Source organism: Pantherophis guttatus, chromosome 8 (genome assembly GCF_059756535.1).
Source record: "Pantherophis guttatus breed Tessera chromosome 8, ASM5975653v1, whole genome shotgun sequence".
Classification (NCBI taxonomy): Eukaryota; Metazoa; Chordata; class Lepidosauria; order Squamata; family Colubridae; genus Pantherophis; species Pantherophis guttatus.
In genome coordinates this window covers 22,167,370-22,193,073 of record NC_142070.1, presented here as the reverse complement: position 1 = coordinate 22,193,073, position 25,704 = coordinate 22,167,370, and the positions used below count along the sequence as shown (strand labels likewise).

Genomic DNA, 25,704 nt, shown 5'->3' with positions numbered 1-25,704 from the left:
ACATTTTTCTCTTTCCAAATATCTCTCTGGCCCCATATGGTATTCACAGCTAATTCAGCACAACTGGAAGAGAGCAGCAGGTTAGTGGAAGATGACCAAGGGTTCTTATCTTGTAACGTATCAGCAGCTTGAGGAACACCAGATGCAAACTGGTTGTTCTTTTTTCCCTCCCCTCACCCATCCGGTTGTTGTTACTTCCGGTTTTAACCAGGAAGTAACCTGTTTTTTACCCTCTGCGCATGCGCAAAAGGGTTTGCGCATGCACAGAGGGTCAGTGCGCGCACGTGATACACGCATGCACTTCCGAACTGGTAAGGAGGGTAAGTAGATTTCACCCCTGGATACGCTGCTAAAAATGATTTTAGTAACATTTAACTTAAAGCAAGATCTTAGGCTTCTTCTGCTTATCTGACAAATTTGACATTTAAAAGATGAGCAGCTAGTTTAATAACTTAACTACAGAGACAGCAGTTGCTGTACTGATTAGAAAAAGGTGAGGGCTCCCTGAAAACTTCACCATGATTCAAATTCAATTATAAACATTTGAAATGCATTTTTTGATGAAAATCCAGTTTCTACTGCTAATGAAATACATACGTACATGCATGCATACATACATACATACATACATACACAAACATATATAAATATTGCTCATGAGAAAATGATTTCTGAAAGTCTGACCATTTTGCTTAATAGTTGATCATCCATGTTATTTCATATATATAAATATGAAATCATATGATAAAGAGCCTGGTGGCGCAGCAGACTAATAGCCTGTTATTATCATTCAGCTGCCTGCAATTACTGCTAGTTCGAATCTTGCCAGGCTCAAGGTTGACTCAGCCTTCCATCCTTTCTAAGGTAGGTAAATTGAGGACCCAGATTGTGGGGGCAATAAGCTGACTTTGTATAAAATATACAAAAGGATGAAGGCTATTGCTTAATGCATTGTAAGCCGCCCTGAGTCTCCGGAGAAGGGCGGCATATAAATCAAATTTATATATATATATATATATATATATATATATATATATATATATATATATATATATATATATATATATATATATATATATATGCTGAAACTGCCAATCAAGAGTGCTACAGTGAAGTTTTATATATTTATGTTTTATTTACTCTTATCCTGTCTGTATTATTTTGGCGGGGGGAAAAACTCAAGGTGGCAAACATACCTAATATTCTAATATTCATTCCTTCTCCTATTTTCCCCACAACAATACATGACTATTTTCAAATTATAAAATGACATGCAATGTTACAAAAGTCACCACCAATTCTTTTTTAACAGAGTTTTCTGAATTATTGCCATCATCTTATTTTCTTGTACCAAAGGCCTTCCAATCTTAGGAATTACCAGGCGGCTGACTATGAAGATAAAGTGACAGATGACATTTGTGAAGAAACAGTATTTTTTTTTTAAATCAAGAAATCTCTTATTCTTGATTTAGGAAAAGGTTAGAGCCATATATGATAGCAAAAGGAATATTTTACAAATTCCATAAACCATAAATGTATACCCAAGGTTGACAAAAATATAATCACTCAAACATATCTGATTCTGAGATTCTTACCAATCAAACTAAGAAACATTCCATTTGAGCACCAACTCTGGTGCTTCAGAATTTGGATGTAGTCCCTAAAGCCCTTCTAAACTTTGCTAGGAGAGTGCAATTTTTACTATGGGAGAATTAATACTTTACTAAGTAAATATATAGGGAGTAATAAAATTAACTGAATATCATTAGTACAGTTTAGTTATCATACAGAGGCACTCATTACAAAATGGTGATGCATGCATTACAACAACAGACAAGTGACACTATGAAGTAATTACATCATGATGTTTGAAGCAAGTATGTAAAGCATGTTGCTTACACAAAAAAAATTATTTAGACTTCTATACCGCTTTATAGTGCTTTACATCCCTCTCTAAGCGGTTTACAAAGTTAGCATATAGCATATTGCATATTAGCATATTGCATTAGCATATTGCCCCCAACAATCTGGGTCCCCATTTTACCTACCTCGGAAGGATGGAACGCTGAGTCAACCTTATAAGAGCCTTGGTAGTACAGTGGTCTAAGGCACCCTGTTATTAAGCTGGTTATTAAGACCAGTTGCCTGCAATTACTGCAGGTTCGAATCTCGCCAAGGCTCAAGGTTGACTCAGCCTTCCATCCTTTCTAAGGTAGGTAAATTGAGGACCCAGTTGTGGGGGCAATAAGCTGACTTTGTATAAATATACAAAAGGATGAAGGCTATTGCTGAGCACATTGTAAGCCGCCCTGAGTCTCCGGAGAAGGGCGGCATATAAATCAAATTAAAAAAATAAATAAATAAATAAACCTTGAGCCGGTGAGATTTGATCTGCTGATCTGCTGAACTAGCAGTCAGCTGAAATAGCTGCAGTACTGCACTCTAACCACTGCGCCACTTCGGCTCTACAATGATGTCATGCCATGTCAAATGATGTCATCATTTGTTTTCTTTTCCCCCTCCCCCATCTCCTTGAGACACCCAATTATGGTGATAACTCGAGTTGCTGACATTCTCTCAAAGTCCCATCCTTTTGTTTAATATTGAAAATTCTGCCTTCTAGAACCTTATTCACTCCCTGAATATATTTAAATGTTTCAATCATGTTATCCCTTTCCCTTCTGTCCTCCAAGCTGTATGTATTCAGTTCCTCCAATCTTTCCTACATATTTTGTCCCTCAGACCTTGTACATTTTTGTTGCCCATCTCTGGACTCGCTCAATCTTATTGATATCTTTTTTTAAGTGAGGTCTCCAGAACTGGACAGAGTATTCCAAATGGAGTCGGACTAAAGCCCTATATAGCAGGATTAGAGTCTCTTTTTTGCTGGTGGATCTTACTCTGCTATTAAGTCTTTGCCTAGGCTTTGCATTAATTGTCAAAGAATGAAAGGAAAATATATTACAGATCAAGATTTCAACGTTCAACATATGTCCTCACAAGAATAAGATTCTTGGACTATCTCTGAGCTGCCAAATCTGAAGAACAATTATATGGAGCAGGGAGAGGCAGAAAAGTCTAATTCGGGGGGCGGGGGGGGCACCTCCTAATCATCCAGATTTTTTTAGTCTAAATTTGGTAGTCCTAGTGGCTAAGATGCTGAGCTTGTTAATCAAAAGGTCGGCAGTTCAGCGGTTCAAATCCCTAGTGCCGCGTAACGGGGTGAACTCCCGTTATTTGTCCCAGTTTCTGCCAATCTAGCAGTTCGAAAAAATGCAAGTAGTAAAATAGGGACCATCTTTGGTGGGAAGGTAACAGTGTTTCATGCGCCTTTGACATATAGTCATGCCGGTCACAGAGACGTCCTCGGACAGCACTGGCTCTTTGGCTTTGAAATGAAGATGAGCACTGCCCCCTAGAGATGGGAACGACTAGTACATATGTGCAAGGGGAACCTTTACCTTTAACTCTTAAAATATGTTATCAAAAATACACCATGTTTACACTACAGTGCAGTTTGCTGATTCACTCTTGCTTAAACATCAGAGTAATTTGAATGGTGACCATATAATAACAACCTTACTCTAGTCATATGATTTCACTGCATAAATTTGGACACAGATTTTTTTTCCAGGAGATTATATGAGAGTAGCAGGATATTCTCTTTGAATAATTATTGTCTCATTTCCAGAGATAAAGAAAAAAGACATTGGAGAAAGCAGAGCTAGTGCACTATCCTTTACTCTTCCATGCACAGTTTTAATTGTATAGCAGACGTTAACATTTGTATAATTCTACAGTGATGATTGTCAAAAACTTTAAACTGCATCCTAGAAATGTCCATAATTTAATGAAATACAATAACTAATCCTAAATTATATTAGAAAAACCAGGATGTTCCTTTGCCACATTATTTATGAATTCCATCTGTACTTCTCTTGTATTTTAGTTTCCAAGCCTGGTGTTCACCAAATCTGTTAGATTTCAATTGGCAAAATCCCACAGTGGGCATTTTTAATTATCATTCTGGCTGGAAGTTGAGGAAATTGAAGTCCAAGAATTTGGAGATGACCAGATTAGGTTCTAGTACCTTATTTCCTATCCCCTTATTAACTATAGATGGTCTTTTTGGCAAGGTCATTCTGTGAAAGGGAGACCCTCTCTGTATTTTTGTGGAGTTTTTTCCTGATTATATTGTTTTCAAAAAATATTCTGGTCACAATCCTTTCTCTGAATCATTAATAGGCTTGTTTGGATGTCATTTTGCTTACAATTAGCCAAGCCCAGAAGGGAGATGATGAGACTGTGCATTGGATTAGAAGCGATTTAAGCAGTGATTATAACTAAGAAGCTGGAACCATGTTCATAACTGCATTCGTATTCTCCAGAAGTATGTGAACCATTTGTGTGAGATCTTTCGTTTATTAGGCCGGAGAAATTTGACCAAGGAAATAGCACCCACAATTGTTATGAAGGCATGTTGTTGTGAAGCTTTCTTCAGTTCTTAATTCTAGTAGAGTTTACCAAAACAGAATCATGAAGCTAATATAGAATTATAATTTAATTTAACTTAGACATGATATATTTGAGATTTAGGGCAAGTTTCCTTACTTACTATTTACTTCCTTACTACTACCGAGAATAGTCACTATACAACTCTATGAGTAGCTTAGGAATGATTATATAGCTGAATCTGATCAGGTTAATGAATGTGTGAGAGAGACCAACCAAAAAAAACCTTGCATCATATTCCTAAGTATCTGAGAAAATAGCTACACAGGAAGATCAGCCATGTTATAAGATACAATATATTAACAAAATTATGAATTAATCTCTCAAGCTGGGCTTCTGAGTAGCAAATATTTCATGGATGTTGGAACTGTGCACCTAGATGGTTATAAATGGGGCATAGATCGATTGAAGGAGGTCAGGCCTGTCGATGGCAATTAACTAGAAGAACCACATGGAACAACACTGTTAGGCAGAAGCTTTGGATTTACAGGCTCCAAGGCCTCTTTTTCCCTAGAACCATCCAAGAGGAGGGAGTATTCTTCCTAGAAGAATACAATATTCCTAGAAGAGTATAAAATTGGATTTTCAGTTGTTTCAGTGGGAGGCAAACAATTAATCTTCCAGGTGCAATTCAAGGTATTGGTGATCTCTTATGAGGCACTTCATGGCATGAGCCCAGGTTACTTGAGGGACCATCTCACACACTGGTATTGGCCTGTTCCACTTGTGCCGGCCGAGGAGACATGCTGCGGGTCCCGTCAGCTCAATTATTTCAGCTGACAGGGTCCAGGAGGAGGGCCTTCTTTGCTGTTGCTCCTCTGGAACATCTGCCCTCCCCCCCGCCCCCCGGTGTAAGGTTGGCCCCAACCCTCCTATCTTTTTGTAAGGGCCTAAAGATGTGGCTTTGTGTCCCAATGGGGAAACAGCGCAATGGAGATGGTTGATTGAGTAATAACAGCCCACCCCTATCCTCCCCATGTGTCTTTAGTTTTAAGGTTTTATTTTAACATTTTTATTTTAATTAAATTGTAACTAAGCCATCCAGAGTTACCCTATGGTAAGATGGGCAGCCAATAAGAGACAGAGAGAGAGAGAAATAAATAGAGAAATAAATAGAGAAATAGAGCAAGGAGATGTCTTCCAATAATGCTCATTAACTTTGGAATAATAAGGGAAACTTCAGCTTCTAACTATAAGCACATTCATTCTGTTTCAGTAATATTGTCTGTATTTAGCCTATGGCCACAAGTTTTTTTTCCCCCTAATTCTGCAAGCTCATCCTTCCAGATGCAATATAGTTAGTTATTTGTACTGCTTTTATTTCCATCAGTCTTAGTGGAGGAGATGCCTGGGAAGAATTGATTTTGCTCCTATCTTTCCTCAAGTTCAGGAGTCAGCTCTATATATTTAGTAATTACCCTTTATATTTCTCATCCCAAGTATTAGAAAGGCTGGAGAATCATCTGCATTGTCATTCTCATTTCTAATTCAAATTAAGCTTGTTATTTCCCTCATTTCTGCACCTGCACACTCCTTGCACATCATTTCCTTGCATTATGCTGATATCTGTAACTGCAAACAAAATAACAATGTATTAAATTTCCAGCATTTAATTTATGATTTATACACTTAATGAGGCATGCCATTGATGTTAAACTTAGGACAATGCAGATACATTTTCACACATTGACACACTTCCCTAATGTCAGTGGAAGAGAATATATTTCTTAATGCTTTATCCATTCAGTTCCAACTAATATTCCAAATAAATGACAGACGTGTGTCAGATCAGCACAGTTTCCAGTGATGAACCACATCTGCAAGGGGAAAAAATGAATCTATCTTGTAGAATCCATACTGGCAATGATTCAAATACGCAGCAGCATTCTGCAATATTCTTTGGCAACCGATAAATGTCTCACGATGGGCAGTTCCACATTGCCAAATAAATGTCATCATAAAACAAGACAAAAGATGGTACATATGTACCTTATCATGGCACAGAAGAATAGGAACAAATACCTGATCATCACTGCAGTCCTCCAGATACACTCACTGACTCTTTCAGTCCATCTAATCTGACTTTACACAGGAAAGGAAATTAAGACCGATGGGAGGTGATCATTTATAAGAGATAAATGCTGATGAGTAGAAAGTAGAATATCCTCTGCTGCCTATTGTTTCACATTGTAAAAACTTCCTAATGAGCATACAAAGTAGATAAATCCCACATTGAGGCAATACCGTATTTCCCATAAACAGATATTGTCAAGAAGTAAGAGTCGATAAGGAAATGAGTTCGTTCAGGGAAGGAGAGCCTCTGATAATATCTTAATGATGTTTCTTTACCTAGATCCGTGATGGCGAACCTATGGCACGCGTGCCAGAGATGGCACATAGAGCCCTCACTGCGGGCACATGAGCCATTGCCCCAGCTCATCTCCACAGCGCATGTGTGCATGCCTCCTGCTGGCCAGCTGGTTTTCGGGTTTCTGCCACGCATGCCCGGGGATGCATGTGGGAGACACATGCGTTGGGGGGGCATGGGGGTCACTCACGCATGCACGAGGGGTGAGGCGCACAAGTGGGGGTCATGCACACATTACATTATTGGTGGGCACACGCACTTTCAGCCCTCGGTGCCGAAAAGGTTAGCCATCACTGACCTAGAGAGTTCCACATATAAATACATAATTTTGTCCTTAATTTCTGACTAACTTATCTTTCAAGAATCCCTGACTGAAAAGTTTTTTTAATCCACTGTCACATCTTTCACCAAAAACTTGGTCAGCATGCCCAAGTATGCTGATTATTACCTGAAGATTGGCAGGTTAGAAATGTAGGAAGAATAGTCACTTTTTTAGTCCAATCGATTAGAGGAAATAAAGTTAGACTAATTATCAAGACTGAATAAATTTTCAAGGTGGTGTTTCAACAAAGGTTTCAGGAAAGCACACTCGGAAGCTGCTTTTATGAAATATGGTATCTTCTTCGCTTTTTGGAGTGAAATAGCAATAGCACTTAGACTTATATACCATTTCATAGTGCTTTACAGCCCTCTCTAAGCGGTTTACAGAGTCAGCATATTTCCCCAACAATCTGGGTCCTCATTTTACCAACCTCGGAAGGATGGAAGGCTGAGTCAACCTTGAGCCTGGTGAGATTCGATCTGCCAAATTGCAGGCAGCCAGCAGTCAGCAGAAGTAGCCTGCAGTACTGCACTCTAACCACTGTGCCACCATGGCTCAGAAATGAAATATATTTCTTTCATTCTGCAATATCTTTCTCCTCCATGGCTTTCTCCAACAATTCTAGACTTAGAAGAGACTTCTGGAAACCTCTCTAGTCTTTGCACGGAAGGTTTCTGAAAGAAAATAAATGATATTGAGGACACTGTAATGCAGGGGTCTTCATTTGATAATTTGAGGCAAACACTTTCTCTTTTTTATCCCCAGAGAGAAAGATTCATGTTGCCTCCATGGCACGCAGAGTTCTTGTCAAGGCAAAAATTACCTTTCTCTCTATTAACTATTGCAACTATTAACTGAGCTGTGGTGGTGCAGTGGTAAGAATGCAGTACTGAAGGCTACTTCTGCTGATCACTGGCTGCCAGCAGTTTGGCAGATCGAATCTCACCAGGCTCAAGGTTGACTCAGCTTTCCAACCTTCCGAGGTTGGTAAAATGAGGACCCAGATTGTTGGGGAAATATGCTGACTCTGTAAACCACTTAAAGAGGGCTGTAAAGCACTATGAAATGGTATATAAGTCTAAGTGTTAGTGCTAGTGCTATCCCTCTGGCTTGACAAAATGTATGGGGATGGGAAAGAAATTTTTAAGTACATTATGCCAACTTTACAGTGTCTTTTTTAATACCAGCGCAGCAATGACATTTTAGTTATCAGAAACAGCCAGCCTTGGATACCAGCCCTGGTGGATAGAGAGACAATCCAACAGGAGATTTCCCTCTTTAAACATCGAAACATCTGCTTGAGATGAAAATATTAGCAAAGTAACATCCTTGGGGTTCTCTCTTGTTTGTTTATTAATGTCAGTTGCCCATTACCAGAAAACTAACAGATTTTAAGCAGCTTATGGAACTTACAAATAAACGCAGTACAAAATAATTTTAAGAAAGCAGAATCTAAAATGTAATTTCCCAAGTTAAGGGCTGAAATTAATGAGTTAAAATTCATTGTTGATTATGTGCAGCAAATTGGTGTCAATATCACAGACAGATTTTCTCCAGGATGATTTGAACCTGGTCCTATAGGCACCAATTGCCCTGAAATTGAATTGCTGCTCATCCTTCTCATCGCCTCTTTCTTTCTACCTTTCTCATGATTATGGATTTCTCCAGAAAGTGATTATACAATATGTACAATTTGTTTGGTAGGTTATAATTAATCCTCAAGGGCTTCTAGGAAAGCCAATTTTCAATGGCTGATCAAAAGCCATGAAAGTAGGAACTTCACAGAGCAAGCTCTCTCCAAAAGTAAGGAACCATTACAGAGAATGCTCATTCACTATCGTAGTAGTAGGTAGGCAGTGACCTTCAGGAGTGTCTCCTAATTACCCAGAAAAATATATAGACTCTATTAGGGAAAGGCCATGATAAGATACCTGGGCTCCATCTCTATAGTTCTCTATAGATAGCAACTGGCCCGTTAAATTGTATATAGAAACCTACTGGAAACTGTTGCAGCTCCTATTGACTTTCTGACCCAGAGACCATAGGATAGAAATAAGCCCATTCTTTTTTATTAATTAAACAGCTCTTTTAATAGATGTGGCATAGAAACAAAATAAACTAAGCCTTTGATCTGAGGGATTATATGCTTGTGGCAAAGGTGAATACCAAAAGTATTTGTGACTGAGCAAAAATTCTTTCTGGCTATGAATCATTGGAAAACTTTATTTTCATCTCTTAGCCCAATCCTCCCCTAGATGTCTTTATGCTTATTCAATCAACATTTGTAAATCAAATTTCACTGAACCCCTTTTTCTTGTCAGGATAATCAGAACTCTAGAATTTTTTCCTATTGCAGGCTTTTGTTTCCATTTTTTTAAATTATTTTTAATTTTTTAAGTACTCCCATTTTTTTAGGTTCAGTTTTAGTAATGCAGTGATTCTCAATCTATGGTCGGTGGATCCCTGGAGGGGGGTGCAATTTTGTCATAGAGGATCTGTGAAGGCTTGAAGAAATGTTATGATTTAAATCTTGAGTTAAGTCTTGTGGGTCCATGGCCATGGTCTGTGCCCACAAAATGTATTTAAAGGGGATCCATAGTGAAGAAAAGGTTGACAACCACTGTAGTAATGGATTGATGGTATAATATACAGTATATACACTGCTCAAAAAAATAAAGGGAACACAAGCAGAAGACATCCGAGATCTGAATGAATGAAATAGCCTTATTAAATACTTTGTTCATTACATACAGTAGTTTTGTGTTGCCTTTAATTGTTTGAACAGTGTATAAACTATTGTATGTAAAGAACAAAGTATTTAATAAGGCTATTTCATTCATTCAGATCTCGGATGTCTTCTGTTTGTGTTCCCTTTATTTTTTTGAGATAGATAGATGATAGATAGATAGATAGATAGATAGATAGATAGATAGATAGATAGATAGATAAAAGTGGAAGCTTTTCACTAGTATTACTGCATCAATGTCATCACTTCAGATGTTTTGTGGCTTTGTTGTTTTAGCTTTTAGCTTCCCCAAATTTTTTTGTAACTTATTCAGCCCATTAGTTCTGATCTCTGCACTAATTTTATTGAAGCTATAAAAAGTCAAAAGCTTGTCAGAGAAGTATTTTTCTTTTCTGACATGATTGGACGGGGGAATGAAGCCTTTGTTCTATTTTGACAACTTTCTTGAAGAAGAAACTGCTTCAAAACCATAATAACTCTCTTACTATTCGCTTGTTGGTTTTGTACCTTTGTCCAGAGACTGGGCTAAATGAGAGAGAATTCCCTTTTGCGGATTTGTCTTCCTTAGAAGAGATAAAAAATTCTGCAGATTATTGTTTATCTGCACAGTTTGCAGCCTGCCCAGCATCCTTATTTTTCCCCCAGATTCTTTTGCCTAGTAGCAAACTCATCACATTGATGCTTATTTTTCTCTTTATTATCTCTTCCATTCATGAAGCACATTTGCATATCTATAGGAGAGAACATGTATGAAAGAATAAGCATTGTTGGCGGGAAAGTAAAAAAAGAAAAAAGAACCCCTTCACAAATAAAGTCATTACAATATTTAATTATTCATCATTCATTCATTTTCTATTCATTTATTTTAATCTTTTTGGTTTAGTGATTCCTTTTGGCAATGGGCCTTTCCCAACATATGGTCATTGACACAATAAAAGTGTGTGTTTGAGGAATAAAGGTTAGCTGAGTGTTCCTCCCCAGCTACGGACCCCAAAGAACGCAGCACACACAAAGTCCGTTCAAAACTTAGTTTACTAAATAAACCAGTTTTTTACAAAAACGGCTGTTAATTAACTGCATTAACAGCCACCAAGAATTCAAAGAATAATACTGAAAGTTTACTGTGGTTGGCAGAATGCCCAGAAGCAATTTGCAGGAAGCTGATAAGATAAGCAAGACAAGACACGAAGGTATGTGAACAAGGTATGTGAACGGAGTTGTTCCCTGCAAATTACTTCAGTCGGTGTTCCTCCTTAAATAAGCTAAGGGAGTGACCAATTAGCCCCAAGCCTTACTCTCGAGGAGACCTCCTCCTGAGGAGCCACTCCTGCCTTTTGGCAGCTCTGCACGCCCGTGCATCAAGAAGAGGCTTCTCCTCTTCGTCCTCTTCACTTAAGGGAGTTTCTGGAGGTTCTGAAGGCCCTGGCTGAATCCCCACCCCTGGCACGACATCTTCTCCAGCCTCCTCATTGTCCGACTCGAGTGCCAGTTGCACAGGCTGATGGCGCAGTACCACACCAGCCTCTCCGCTGTCAGAATCAGCTACTAGCTGCACTGGCCACTGACTAGCCACAACAGTGATGGAGCTGCAGGCCATACAGCAGATAACAGTGAAAAATGTGCATTATGCACATAATTAAATATGTGCATAAGCTCCTAAATATGAGCAGATGTACTGAATTAAGTGGGATTCCATGTAAAATCTTTTCATATCTAAGGGCTCCTGTTCACAGTTCTCTACAGACCTAGCTAGCTTTGAGTCAAAGCCTACTGTGCCAAATCCATTCTCTGAACTCCCTTGCATGTTCTTGCAATGAAGACTATTATTCAAGTTTGCTTCAGATTTTATTCTTTGAGGTAATCATTCTCATAAAGTTTATGCGGGGCAAATTGTGAGTGAGTCCCATAACATCCTTTGCTCATTTACAAAAAAATAAATAAATAAACCATATTTTTAATACAGCATACAGGATGCCATCATAGAGATAATGTTATCTTTTGAACAGCTTTCATTCCTATTTCACTTTCTGTCTTCTCATCAATATAATTTCACAATAACTGTCATAACCACAGCTTCACAAAACAGATTAGGGAACTGACATACTGATTGGCCCAAAATTGTTGCTCTGTGACCTTGAAGACTGAGCAGTGAGTTGAACAATCTTGTCAGAAAAACAAATGTATACATAGAGAAATATATTTTACATACTTTGTGCTTTCAATTGAAATATCTGAAGGTTCTGTTAAAAAACCATTGCCTGTTTCTTATGAAATAAAACTGGGGAAGCATTTTAGAGAGCCATTGAATCAATTTGACTGATCACCAAAGGCTTTCTCATTTTGATGAATGAAGCTGTAATTCTTCCAGTTATGTGCACAGAATGATGTTTCCTCTTGGGACAAGGAGTAATGGAGTGTAGAGATGTAATTTACCTTGGAAATTATGCTATGATTTATGCCCAAAAATCATTTTCAGCACTATTCCGTTCAATAAAGATGCCATAATGTAGTCAGAAAAGTAAACACTTCTGAAAATTAAGACAGATGAAAAATTATATAAGAAAACAGTACTCTAAGGGCCACCTAGACATGGACCTGGGATACCATGAAGTTTAAAGATGAATGAACTAGTGTTTTGAAGTGGAACACTAACAAAAAAAAGTTGATTCTAAGATGAATATTTCTATTTCACCATGAAGAGGACCACAGAGGATTCCCCTTTGCATAAGTTTGGCATTTGGGAATATATATATATATATATATAGCTTACGTAGGTGGAACCTGGCTAGAAAGAATATGCACATAAAAGCCTACGAAAAAGAAAAAGACATATATATATATATATATATATATATGTCTTTTTCTTTTTCGTAGGCTTTTATGTGCATATTCTTTCTAGCCAGGTTCCACCTACGTAAGCTAAGTTGTTCCACAGCCCTAGGGCTGTGGAACAACTTAGCTTACGTAGGTGGAACCTGGCTAGAAAAAATATGCATATATATATATATATATATATAATTTCTCTAATTTTGAATATTTTAAACAATAGTAATCAATGTAGAGGTTTAAAGGCTTCTTTTAAGAATAGATGATACATTATTTATACAAGTTACTTATATATTATGATTTGGACACGCTTCAGTTGGGCTTTAGGTCAGAATGTAGTGTCAAAATGGCATTGATCAGTCTTTGATTATCATTTTGAATACAGGTAGGAATGGTGCATCTATGCTTGTGCTCAATATCTATGGAGATTCTCAGTCATCCAGGTCATGGTTTATTTTATTTTTATTTTATTTTGAATTTGTATGCCGCCCTTCTCCCTGAGGACTCAGGGTGGTGAACAGCCAAGTAAAAACATCAAATACAAATATTAAAATACAGTTAAAATATACATATATAAATTTGGCCCCATTAATTAAAAACAATAAACAAAACACTTAAAAACACTTAAAAAATTAGGCCAGCCCGGCTTGCTGGAAAAGGAAGGTTTTAAGGGCACGGCGGAAGGCACCGAGGTCTTGGATTCTCCTTATCTCTGGGGGCAGCTGATTCCAGAGGGTAGGTGCCCCCACAGAGAAGGCCCTCCCCCTGGGGGTCACCAGCCTGCACTGTTTGGCTGATGGCACCCCGAGGAGGCCCTCTCTGTGGGAGCGCACGGGTCGATGGGAGATCGTCGGTGGCAGCAGGCGGTCTCGAAGATAGCTAGGCCCTATGCCATGGAGCGCTTTAAAGGTGATAACCAACACCTTGAAGCGCACCCGGAAGACCACTGGGAGCCAGTGCAGCTCGCGCAGGAGCGGTGTTACATGGGAGCGCCAGGCTGCTCCCGTCACTACCCGCGCTGCTGCATTCTGGACCAGTTGGAGCCTCCGGGTGCTCCTCAAGGGGAGCCCCATGTAGAGAGCGTTGCAGTAGTCAAGGCGAGAGGTGACGAGGGCATGAGTGACTGTGCACAGGGAATCCCGATCAAGAAAGGGCCGCAACTGGCGGATCAGGCGAACCTGACAAAAGGTCCCCCTGGTTACAGCCGTCAGATGTTCCTCCAAGGACAGCTGCCTATCCAGGAGGACTCCCAGATTGCGAGCCCTCTCTGTGGGGGCCAATGACTTGCCCCCAATAGTCAGTGATGGAGTCAACTGACTATATCGGGATGCCAGGAGCCACAGCCACTCAGTCTTGGAAGGGTTGAGCCTGAGCCTGTTCCTCCCCATCCAGATCCGCACAGCCTCCAGGCACTGGGACATCACTTCAAGGGCATTGTTGGAAATAGCGTTGGGGTTGTCCCAAAGGTGCTTTTTTCAAGAGGCAATTGGAGTTTCTGGTTTTTCTTTGAAGATGTTTTGCTTCTCATCCAAAAAGCTTCTTCAGCTCTGACTGGATAGTGGAGAATGGAAAGATTTATACTCCTTACAGATAGCTGGTCATTTGCATTCTTTTAGTGCGTCCTTAGGGTCACCTGGAGGTTTATCTGTGTCATCAGGGTCACCTAAGCGGTGCAAATGGGTGTGGAGCCTTCTTGGAACTATTGAAATAGATAGATGAGATAGATGATGTTGTAGTTCTCCCAGTGGTGGGATTCAAGTAATTTAACAACCGGTTCTCTGCCCTAATGATTTCTTTCAACAACCAGTTTGCCAAACAGCTCACAAAGTTAACAACCGGTTCTCCCAAAGTGGTGTGAACTGGCTAAATCCCACCACTGAATCCTCCCCATCTGTTGACAGAGGGCTGTTAAGTTTTGACAGAAATGGCACTCTCTTACAGTGGTTTTCCTTCTTCTGGGGCCAGTTCCAGTAAATGTTGATGTGGATAGAGGTTGGACTAATGGACTGCCTTGGAGCTCAATGCCCTCTACTCTCCCATTTAACATTTAGATAAAAACAATGGCTGAGTCATCCATTGGTTTAGGATCTACTATATCAGTACACCACGACACCTAGTATACTTCTTCATCCCAGGCTGTCCAAGTTATGCTTTTTCAATGTTGGGAACCAATATTTGAAGGCTATTTGGATTTGGATAGGGAGAAACAAGCTCAGGGTCAATTGTGCCAAGATCAAGTATCTGGAGTTATTTGGGGTCCTAGATCTGGGGATTTTTAATCTTTGGTCTTGGATGGGACTGTACATCCCAATTTGAAATTGATATGCAACTAGAGGGTTATCCTGAACTCACAGCTCAAAGTAGACAGCGGCTCTCGCCAGGAGGGCTTTTACAAGATCCATCTCATGTACCAGTTACACCCATTCCTAGAACATAATCCTTCTGTAAACTTAAGCTACTCATCTCAGAACTCGGCTACTACAAGACATCCATAATGCCATTGAAGACCAATCAGAGCTACAGGTGATCCAGAACATAGCAGATTAGGAAATAACAAGTGGATCACATTATGCCCATTTGTTATCCATGCCTTGCAATCTACACTTGTTTACAAGCTATGCTTGTTGACTTCTAGCTACTATTCAAAATGCTAGTTATAACATATGAAGCCCTTTATAGAATTAGCCCTGGGTATCTGGGAGCCATCTCTCTTCAATTGTACATTCCCACCCAGTAAGAGCTAGAAGAATGGATACCTCCAAGTCTCTTCAATTATCTCCAGGCCTCTTCAGTAGGTCCTCAGTTAGGATGTAGAAAGTATGCCTTCTTTATTGAGATTCCTGCCTACTGGAATATGACAGCCTCCCCTCCTCTCCCTCCCCCAAAAAATCTGTACAATTCCCATCTTGATGGCATTCTGAAAATCACTGAAAACTTGGTCTAGCTGCCAGTTCTGGAAATAGGGTTTCCTCTGTCTATTTTTCTTAGAGGCATTTTGGAAAACATTTCAAATTTTTATGATTTTTCTCTCTATATTTTTACTTAATTTTATAATGTAAGATGCCTTGTGATGGTTGTAATGGAGCAGTCTCTAAATATAAATGAATAAATAAATATTTATTTATTTATACTAAATAAATAAGTACTGGCATTGCCAATGAAGTGCAACAGAATGCAAAACACACATATAATGTAACCTTTCCCTCCCAACTCAGGGCTCTTCAGGTTTGTTGGGCTCCAACTACATCTTAAAAATGAATGTAGTGAAAATGATTGCAATGAATGCACAAAACAAGTGTGATAGGAGCAAATGGCTTATTCTGCAGTGGTGCAAAGCAGTCTGGATACCTGTCAGAGAAAAAACAGATACAAAACTAGAGTTATGGAAACCTTTCATCCTACAGTTCTGTATGGAACTGATAGATAACACAAATGGAGAAACTAGATGGGAGCAAAAATCAATTTTAGTATTGTGTAGTATAGCAAAGAAGCCGCAAGTCCATCAGGTATCAACCAAAGAAACATGCCAGAGAGAGAAAAGGGCTTCTTTCAAAGATTACACACTGATTACTAAGTGTTTTGCTCCAGAGATGTGCAATCTTTTGATAGCTGAGTGGATGGGGCTAGGACTGGAGCCCTTGTCTTTGTTTTTCAATTGTGAGAAAATTATTTTAGGGATTATATTTTTTATGGCACAACCAACACAAACTATGAAAATGATACATCAAAAACATTTGAGAAACAACCAACAATTACAACCACATGATATCACTCTAGCACACAAACTAACACCTTCCAAAACATCCTAAGCAAACGGAAAAAAACTAGTAGCCCAAATTAAAAAACAAACAAACCAGGAGTCGTCTACAATATACAGTGGAAGGACTGTAACAACCACTATATAGACAGAAAACATCCATGAACATATCCATAAGCATCAACTTGCAGTCCTAAAACACAATAAAAAATATTTAATCTCACAATATATGAGCAGCCACAGTTTCAACTGGGAAACTATTAGCATCCTTTTTCTTCTTCTTCATCTGTTCAGTTGTGTACAATTTTTGGAGACTGACCCTAGACAAAGCTAAATCCAAAAACACCAGGGAATCTTTGGAAATTTGGCTTTCTGACAAATCAGACATCAGTAGACACATGGAGATAAAGCATATTTATTTACCATTTAAAAGACACAATAAAAAGCTAAGAAACAGAAAGATTGGAACTCATCCTTTCCAGCAGCCAACACTCAGATAAGCAAAGATTAGCACCAGACAAACAATCAAGCAGAAAACAATATTCTAATCAAGGAATTACCAAGAAAAAAACCACAACCCCACTAAAACTGGCAGGGCAAGCTACTGCATATAAACAAGGAGGAAACCCCATACTCATCCACACTTATGATGTAACCTAGCTGGATAATGAAATGTCTGCAAACAAACAACCAATCTCAGAGAACACCAAGAATTCCATAGTTCAATTCTAAGCAACATTATTTCCGTTATTGGAATTTCCCATCTATCTGAATATTCCCAAGAGATGTCATCTGTGGTGCCACATGTTAAGCTGCTATTTTATTTATTCACTTTATACCAAAGGTTATTTGATTCAGCTATCCTGTAAAGCACAACAGCTATCTACCCATATGTCAGACTTAATCATTCAGGCCATAAGTAAAGTGCAGAAGGCTCAAATCCATATCAAAATATTCTCTGTTATCTGTGCAAAGCAAAGGGGAAAATGTCAAAATAAATTAATTCCTTTTATATCACTCTGTTTTGTTTTTCCAAATTATTAAATATCTATATAAATTTAATATTCCAGCCATAGCAGCCTAGTGTCTAGTGTTGATAATATTAAAAGGCATTTACAGACTGCAGAGTTGTAAAAAAATAGGAAAATCCTTTTTTTTTTTTTCCCCATCTGTTTGCTTCCAGGTTGTAAAAATGATGATTGTAGTTGTATTGACATTTGCCATCTGCTGGTTGCCATATCACATTTACTTCATTCTTACTGGAATCTATGAAAATTGGAATCGGTGGAAATACATTCAGCAGATCTACCTAGCAACATTTTGGCTCGCTATGAGTTCTACTATGTATAATCCCATTATCTACTGCTGTCTCAATAAAAGGTAAGGTTGTAATTTAAGAATAATCTCTCTAGAGTTGGGAAGCCTGGACATTTCTTTTTTCATTCTTCGATATTAAATGATTTTCATATATTCATTGTTCATCCTGGAAATCAAGAGAGAAGGAAAAAGGGTACTATAGATCTCCTTCATTATAAAAAAAAAAGTTTATTTACCCAAATGCTCAGAGCAGTTGTTTAGAAATATACACTTCTGTTGACATTCTTCAATCTATATTCATTTCTTTCCTGTATCCTTTTTGTCACAGGTAATCCTTGGGTTACGACAGTTCACTTAGTAATCATTCGAAGTTACAAATCTCTGCCAAAAGTACTTACAACCGGGTCCCAAAGTAACGTATTTTGCAGCATCACAGCAGTCGTTCACACTTACGAGCGATGGCAGAGATGCTGCAACATGCTCCTTTGGTGCTATGCAGGGGTGGGGTTCAAAAATTTTAGCAAGGGTTTCTCTGCCCGGTTGCTGGGTGGGCGTGGCCATGGTGGGTGTGGCCTAATCAACCTCCTGCATCATGACGGGGGGAGAATTTTTGCCCTCCCCGGGCTCCGGAGGCCCTCTAGAACTTCCAAACTTCCAGTAGGCCCGTTTTTCACCTTCCTCGAGTCTACACACATGCCCTGCACTTACCTGCATCCAAACCGGGCCACATGGGGACTCCTGGGAGGGGTGGGGCGCGGCGGGGCGGGACGAACCAGGAATGGGATTGATAAGGATATTGTTGTGTCACCACCAGAGTCATGGTTCATAAAACAGAGGACCATCAGAAGTTTTTACACACGGAAACGGTTTTGAGAGTAATTGTGAATAACATGCAGACAAATTGGTTTTATATTACTTTATTTTGAGGGTAAAGCGAAATCATAGTCATTTAACAATTCAAGTCTTAGCCATATAAAGTGCAATACAAGATCAATCCAGGGATATAAAATCTTCTTACCAGTTTGTAGAAAAATTCAAGGAACATTCAGGAACAATATAAAAACAGTTCAATAAATATCAGGAAACATTAATAAATAACCCATGATCAAACAATGACCATTTAGGGAGATCAAAAATAGTTACAGCATAGTAGCAGGTAAAAATATGGTGTAGTGCTCTTCTTAACCACACTTAAGCTCTCCTTAAATACATTGGCTACAGAGCTTATCCAATCAGGGTGCAGAATGACTCAGCAATGTTCTTAAAGCAAGATAATACATTTACACAGTACAAACATACAGTGTTGGATTATATATTGCCTGGCCAACTAGTTAGGCAACGACCATTTCCTAACATGGATTTGGGAGTTCTCTTTCTCTGAACTGCAGAGAATCTTAGCTAGAGGTTCTCCTGAACCCCTACAAACCCCCCAGCAGCTCACCCCTGAGCTGCCCATGCTCCTTTGGGTGCCAGAGCCCTTGTCCAGGCAAATGGAGAAGCACTGGGCTGGCCTCTCACCTTCCCTGCTGAGCCACAGACTTTCTCACAAGCGTGTGCGGCCCTCCCCAGCTGCTTGCTGGAATGCCGAACCTGTCTGGATTTAACAAATTGTACCACCACGGAACTGGAAAGCTTGGCGCTGGCGCACCATCCCCCCTGCTTCCCTTGCTTGCCAATTAGGGTTGCCAGGTCTGCTTCCAAAAAATAGCGGACAAGCGGGGGGGGGGGGGTTAAGTAGTAAAAAAATTTTTACAAAATTTACAATTAAATTATATATTTTCTTACAAACATTTTAGCACGCCATTTTAGGTCAGTCGACACAAGCTACAATACATTTTAAAAATGTGAACTGTACATAATTTTTTAATTTATTTTAATTATTTTTTATTTTAATTTCATCATTAATTTTTTTGGAGAATCGAGTTCAATGGATATTCTATCTTTGTCTTATTCTAACTTATGAAAAAAAAAGATAAAACGCGATTCTCCTATCCTTATTCTCTTAGACTGTACAGCTTTAGATTACGTACCATTTCATCATAAAGCTTTTGAATAAAAAAAAAGTCCACTATTTTGTGAAAAAAAATAGTGAACATAATGTGAAAAATTATGTCCACTCAAATAGTGGACACTTGGCAACCCTAATTATTGGCACTCCTTAAAAATTGCAAGAGGGGGTTTCCAAACAAACCTGCTTTCCAGCTGCTTTTCTCCCCGCAGCTCAAGATACTCTTCTTTCACTGGAGAAATGGAAAAGCTGGATTGCAAATGAAAGAAATGTGTAGGGAAACCCAAAAAGTTGGTGGGGCTAAAAAAAATATATAGTAAAATCAGACCTTCCAACTTCTCGCGAGAAAAAAGTAAGATGCTGCAAAGTTGGAAAGGCTGATTTTACTTTTCTCTAAACTCTTGTAACTAAGAAACTGCAATGTGACCTATGGAAACGTACTTAAAATTCTCTCCTTTGAAATAATGTTTAAACCAAATTGAATTTCATAAATGAAACTTGAACCAACATGCAGTAGATTCGAGAAGATTTATTTACTAGCACAAACATGGTATATCAAAATCAATACCAAAAAACATGGTAGGAACAAGGCATTATCTCTATCTTGTATACAGTCAATGTTATCTGATTATTTTAAAAAATGCTAGTTGAACCTGTAACTCTCTGAGCGCTTACATGAAATAGCAAATGCTTACAACGCATAAAAACAATGGCATTAAATTTATATGTGATATATAATAAGATATAAATGGAAAAGTATTCACATATTAAAGCGATATAAGACCTCTCATCAATCTTGTGATTCTTTTGGTCAGACGTTTTAAGTAGAAGATGCTGTCTGAGAGAATCTGTCTAATTTTTTTATTTATTTATTTACTTATTGGTTCAATTTATATGCCATCCTTCTCCGGAGACTCAGGGCGGCTTACAATGCCCTAAGCAATAGCCTTCATTCTTTTGTATATACCTGCTTAGTAGGGCTTTCGCCCCCCTCCCCCAAGCGGTGTTCTTTTTTATACAAAGTCAGCTTATTGCCCCCACAAACCGGCTCCTCATTTTACCTACCTTGAAAGGATGGAAGGCTGAGTCAACCTTGAGCCTGGTGAGATTTGAACTTGCAGTACTTGCAGGCAGCTGGTGCTACTTAACAGCACTTTAGTCTGCTGCGCCACCAAGGCTCTTGGTAATATTACATGATACCCTACCTGAGAGCCAGCAAAATTCAAAAATACAGATGGGAATAGGCTACTTGTCTGTGCAATATAAGCAAATTGGTACACAAAGAAAAATCAGAACCTAATTCCATTCTGATACACATTTCAAAGGGGACGTTAATTCCTGCCATATATATGCAAATATTTTTAGATGATAGCAGAAACACAAGCACAGCCTTTCAGTATCTTGCTCAAACACCTGCCTGTAGCAATCTTATTTAACACCCACATAATCCCATCAGGATTTGCATCTGGCACAGAAATGCTGCTGTGTTGTTCTTTCTGCCTTCCCATCCAAATTGAAAATGTATGGAGACATCTATTATTTATCCAAAAAAATTCACGATGAATTTATATTGCAATCTAAAGAGAGCTTCATTTCCTTGCATTTTTTGTATTCAGCGGTGTTATTTGTAATATTGCTTTGCACATTCAAGCTTCAATTAGGCATGAGTTGGATCAACTGAACTGTAGCTCAGCGGTAATTGAAATGGATGAGTCAGTGTTTGTTGTGTTCAGGTCTAAGTCCATTCCATAAACATTCTTATAACTTTCATTTAACAAACTTCAAACCAGGGGTGAAATGCTCCCGGTTCGGACCGGATCGCCCAATCCGGTAGCGATGGAGGCGGATGGTTCGGAGAACCGGTAGCAAAAATCCCTGCCCCCACCCCATGCCCAGCTGAGCTGCACAATCATCAGAGGCTTTTTTTTTTTTTTTTACTTTTAAAAGCATTTTTTCTACAACCTCTTCGGCCGAAAAAATGCTTTTAAAAGTAAAAAAAAAGCCTCTGCCGATCAGGCAACTCAGCTGGGATTGTCAGAGCCTTTTGAAAGTATTTTTTTACAACCTCTTCAGTGAAGAGTTGTAGAAAAAATGGTTTTAAAAGTAAAAAAAAAATGGCCACGCCCACCCAGTCACATTACCGACCCACCACCAAGCCACGCCCACAGAACCGGTAGTAATAAATTTTAGATTTCACCCCTGCTTCAAACACTCAATATTTGCTTTCAAACTATACACATGAAGCTTTATTTTGATTCACTCAGCTTGTTGTATTGTCATTTGCTCTCGTTGTATTTTAAATACTTTCCTTTAAAAGTATCTTTTTCACAATTACTGGTAAAACATTACATTTTCTACACATTCCTCTTCAAGATGGCATTTTTATAATTACCACTGCAAAATTCGACAAAGCATTCAGTTTGAACTGCCTTCTTATCCACAGTATTATTTATTTGTTTATTACATTTATATACCACCCACCTGGATCCACATATTAGTTGGGAACTGCAAATTATGTTCTTTTTTAAAAAAACAAACTGTAGTCAGAATTATCCAGTCTCTGAAGTGGTATTTCAAGGTAGATATTTAGGACACAAATGGGCCCTGCTAGCAGAAAGGGCAGGAAGGACCCAATTCAGCAGGGATGCTTGATCATATTTTGAAATAAGCGATGGATTTTTTATAATGATGGTAATGCTACAAGTTAAAAACATGTTTTCTTCAACTGTATTATTTTCTTGGATGGAGCAATGGCATTTTGGGATTCTGCACATGTACAAAAGTATAAGAAAATTCATGTCTGTACAGCTCCAAGCAGTCTTGCCCCCTTTTTTTTTTTCTATGAAGGGAGTTTAATCCACAGAAAATACAGGTAGTCCTTGTTTACTGACTGTCACGTTTAGCAACTGTTTACAGTTACAACGGTGATTAAAAAAACTTTGCAACCAGTTCTTACCTTTACAAACTTGACAGGTATGTAAAGCAATGAAAAAATTAAGTAAGATCATAAGCACAGTTGTGATTTTATTTAGAGACCCCTTCACTAATAATCACGTTTCCTTTTACAACTGTAATCACTAGGACCACCTGTGAAGTACCCTCTAAGAGCAATATTATTCTTAGATCACATCTAATATACTGTATATGTAAACCAGTTCTAAATCAACCATCTGAAAGGGAGGAGGGGCTGCTAAAACATCTAATCCATAACTTTTCAGATGGTTATTTTCACTCTTCTGATGACGTTGTGCATTAAAGAATAGCTGATAGCTGGGTTATCAGCACAGTCTGACACTCTCTTTGAAATTAGATGCAGAGATGCAGCTGGATTTGCATTCCGTTTTATTAGGTTTCTAGTAGTTTCAACAGATGGGAATCCAGTCCTTTTTCCAATCCTGCTATTAAGAAGTCTCTATGCATCTGTTACAATTAGAAAGTTTCTTCTTTTGTTGAGCCAAGTTCATTACAATTTTTATCCATTAGCTCTAATTCTACCCTCTGGAGTAATCAAGAGCAAGTTGCTTCCATCTCCTGTAGGACAATTCTTCTGATGTTTAAAGGCCTCTACCATGTTCCTCTTTTAATTTTTTTTTTCTCTAGGCTTAATATCTCTAAGCCATTCCTAGTAGAACAAGAATTGACCATCTCTATCATATCCGTTTCTTATGCTGGATATACTTCAGTTTGTATACATTCCTGAAAATGTGAAGCCCAGAACTAAACTCAGATATCTAGAAATGTATATTTGATTACATTTTATGACATACAATACCCAGTGGCTGTGGGTATTGCCTCCTAAAGACCATGCTGATTGTCCATCCTTAGTTCTGGGGGGGGAGAGAAATTGTCCCCCTCAGAATGGGCTCACAATTTGGGTGTCCTCCTAGACTCACAGCTAAGATTAGAGCAACATCTGACAGCTGTGGCTAGGGGGACCTTTGCACAGGTTCGCCTGGTGCACCAATTGCGACCCAACTTAGATCAGAAGGCTCTCCTCACAGTCACTCATGCCCTTGTCACCTCACTTTGCAACGCGCTCTACATGGGGCTACCCTTGAAAAGTGTTCGGAGACTACAATTGGTCCAGAACGCAGCCGCGAGAGCTGTCATGGGTGCACCTAGGTACACCCACAATTCACCAATTCTCCATGAGCTGCACTGGCTCCCTATTGGTCTCTGGTCACAATTCAAGGTGTTGGTTATTACCTTTAAAGCCCTACATGGCTCAGGGCCAGGGTATCTTCGAGACCGCCTTCTACCGCATAGCTCCCAGTGACCGGTAAGATCCCACAGAGTTGGTCTCCTCAGGGTCCCGTCAGCTAAACAATGCTGGCTGGCGGGCCCGCGGGGGAGGGCCTTCTCTGTGGCTGCCCCAGTTCTCTGGAACCAGTTACCTCCTGAGGTCCAGACCATCCCCACCCTATTAGCCTTCCGAAAAGCAGTGAAGACCTGGCTCTTCTGGCAGGCCTGGAGCCATTGATCTCACTGTTGCGATCTGGCGAGATCCGGCCATGAATGGTGTCAATGGGTTTTAATTGTTTTTAATGGTTTAACTTTTAATGTTTTATATATGGTTTTTAAATGCATTGTAAGCCGCCTTGAGTCTTTGGAGAAAGGCGGTATACAAGTTGAACAAAATAAATAAATAAATTAACTCTTCTCTTTAAAAAATGTTTTCTATGAGATATGCCAAATATCAAGTACATGCATGTGTTTTTCAGGTTCCGAGCTGGTTTCAAGAGAGCTTTTCAATGGTGCCCTTTCATTGAAGTATCTAGTTACGATGAACTGGAGCTTAAGACAACGAGATTCCATCCTACCAGGCAAAGCAGTTTATACACAGTTACCAGGATGGAATCCAGCATGTCGGTAGTGTTTGAATCTGGTGATGGTGAAAGCAGCAAGTCTATGCGTAAGAAAGGAGCACAAGAAGCCAATGCAAATGGATATTCATGCAGGAGTTCAAAAGCTAGTTCAGCAGTGTCAAGTTACATCAATTCTCCATATACATCAGCGGACGAGTACTCCTAAAGCCTTTCATGAGTTTATAATAGATGTGAGACAAAGTCACATAGCTAAGAAATAAGACAATGCTATTCTGCCTTAGGATCAAACATCTGGAAAGCAACCATGCTTTAAATACCGAGCACAAACTGCATGTGTATATATCTTGCCTATTATCAACAACCTTCTTTGATCCAACCTGGTTTTTGTGTGTGTGTGTGTGTGTTTTGGAAAAGGCAAAGACAGAGTCTTGTTTACATTAACATTGTGACTTAGTGCCATGGGATAAACTGGAACATCCATGTAAATTATGTAAAACAGGTGCGATTAAGAACAATTTATATCCCACTGAAATGAGCAGCAAAAAAACTGTGTCATGTTTTCAATGTTACTTAAATAATTGCTCTAAATCCACACCTTATGAAACAACATTATATGGGGTGGACCTGTTCTTTGGAATTAAGATAAATCTGATATTTATTTATTTATTTATTTATTTATTTAGTTAGTTAGTTAGTTAGTTAGTTAGTTAGTTAGTTAGTTAGTTAGTTAGCCTCCCACCTCAGCAAATGATTCTGGAGTGGCTCACAACTTAATGTTACTGATTTGTATCACGTTAAGTTCTTCTAGGAGGATAACATGAGTTTAATATTGAGGCAGATAAATTGCTACTATCCTTCGGAAAACCTGAGATTGCTTACAGCTCCACTGTTTGGAGTCTCAAGTGAGGAAGAGCCAACTTTTAGTACAAGGGCTTCAAATTGTCAAGTTACATCTCTGAAATTCACTGCACCACATTAAGGCTATTAATTAAGCATGAGACACAGCAGTTGTTGCCATTTTT

General features: G+C 38.9%; 1 protein-coding gene across 1 annotated transcript in view; it reads left to right on the top strand.

The window, feature by feature from the left end:
- The window catches only part of TACR3 (tachykinin receptor 3), a 61,130-nt gene extending 35,786 nt beyond the window's left edge, over positions 1 to 25,344 (top strand). The window contains exons 4-5 of the mRNA XM_034442208.3: positions 17,715 to 17,911; positions 24,578 to 25,344. Coding sequence (XP_034298099.1) covers positions 17,715 to 17,911; positions 24,578 to 24,887 — 507 coding nt within the window. The 3' untranslated portion in view covers positions 24,888 to 25,344. The remainder of the gene's footprint in view (positions 1 to 17,714; positions 17,912 to 24,577) is intronic.
- Positions 25,345 to 25,704: the final 360 nt, after the last annotated feature.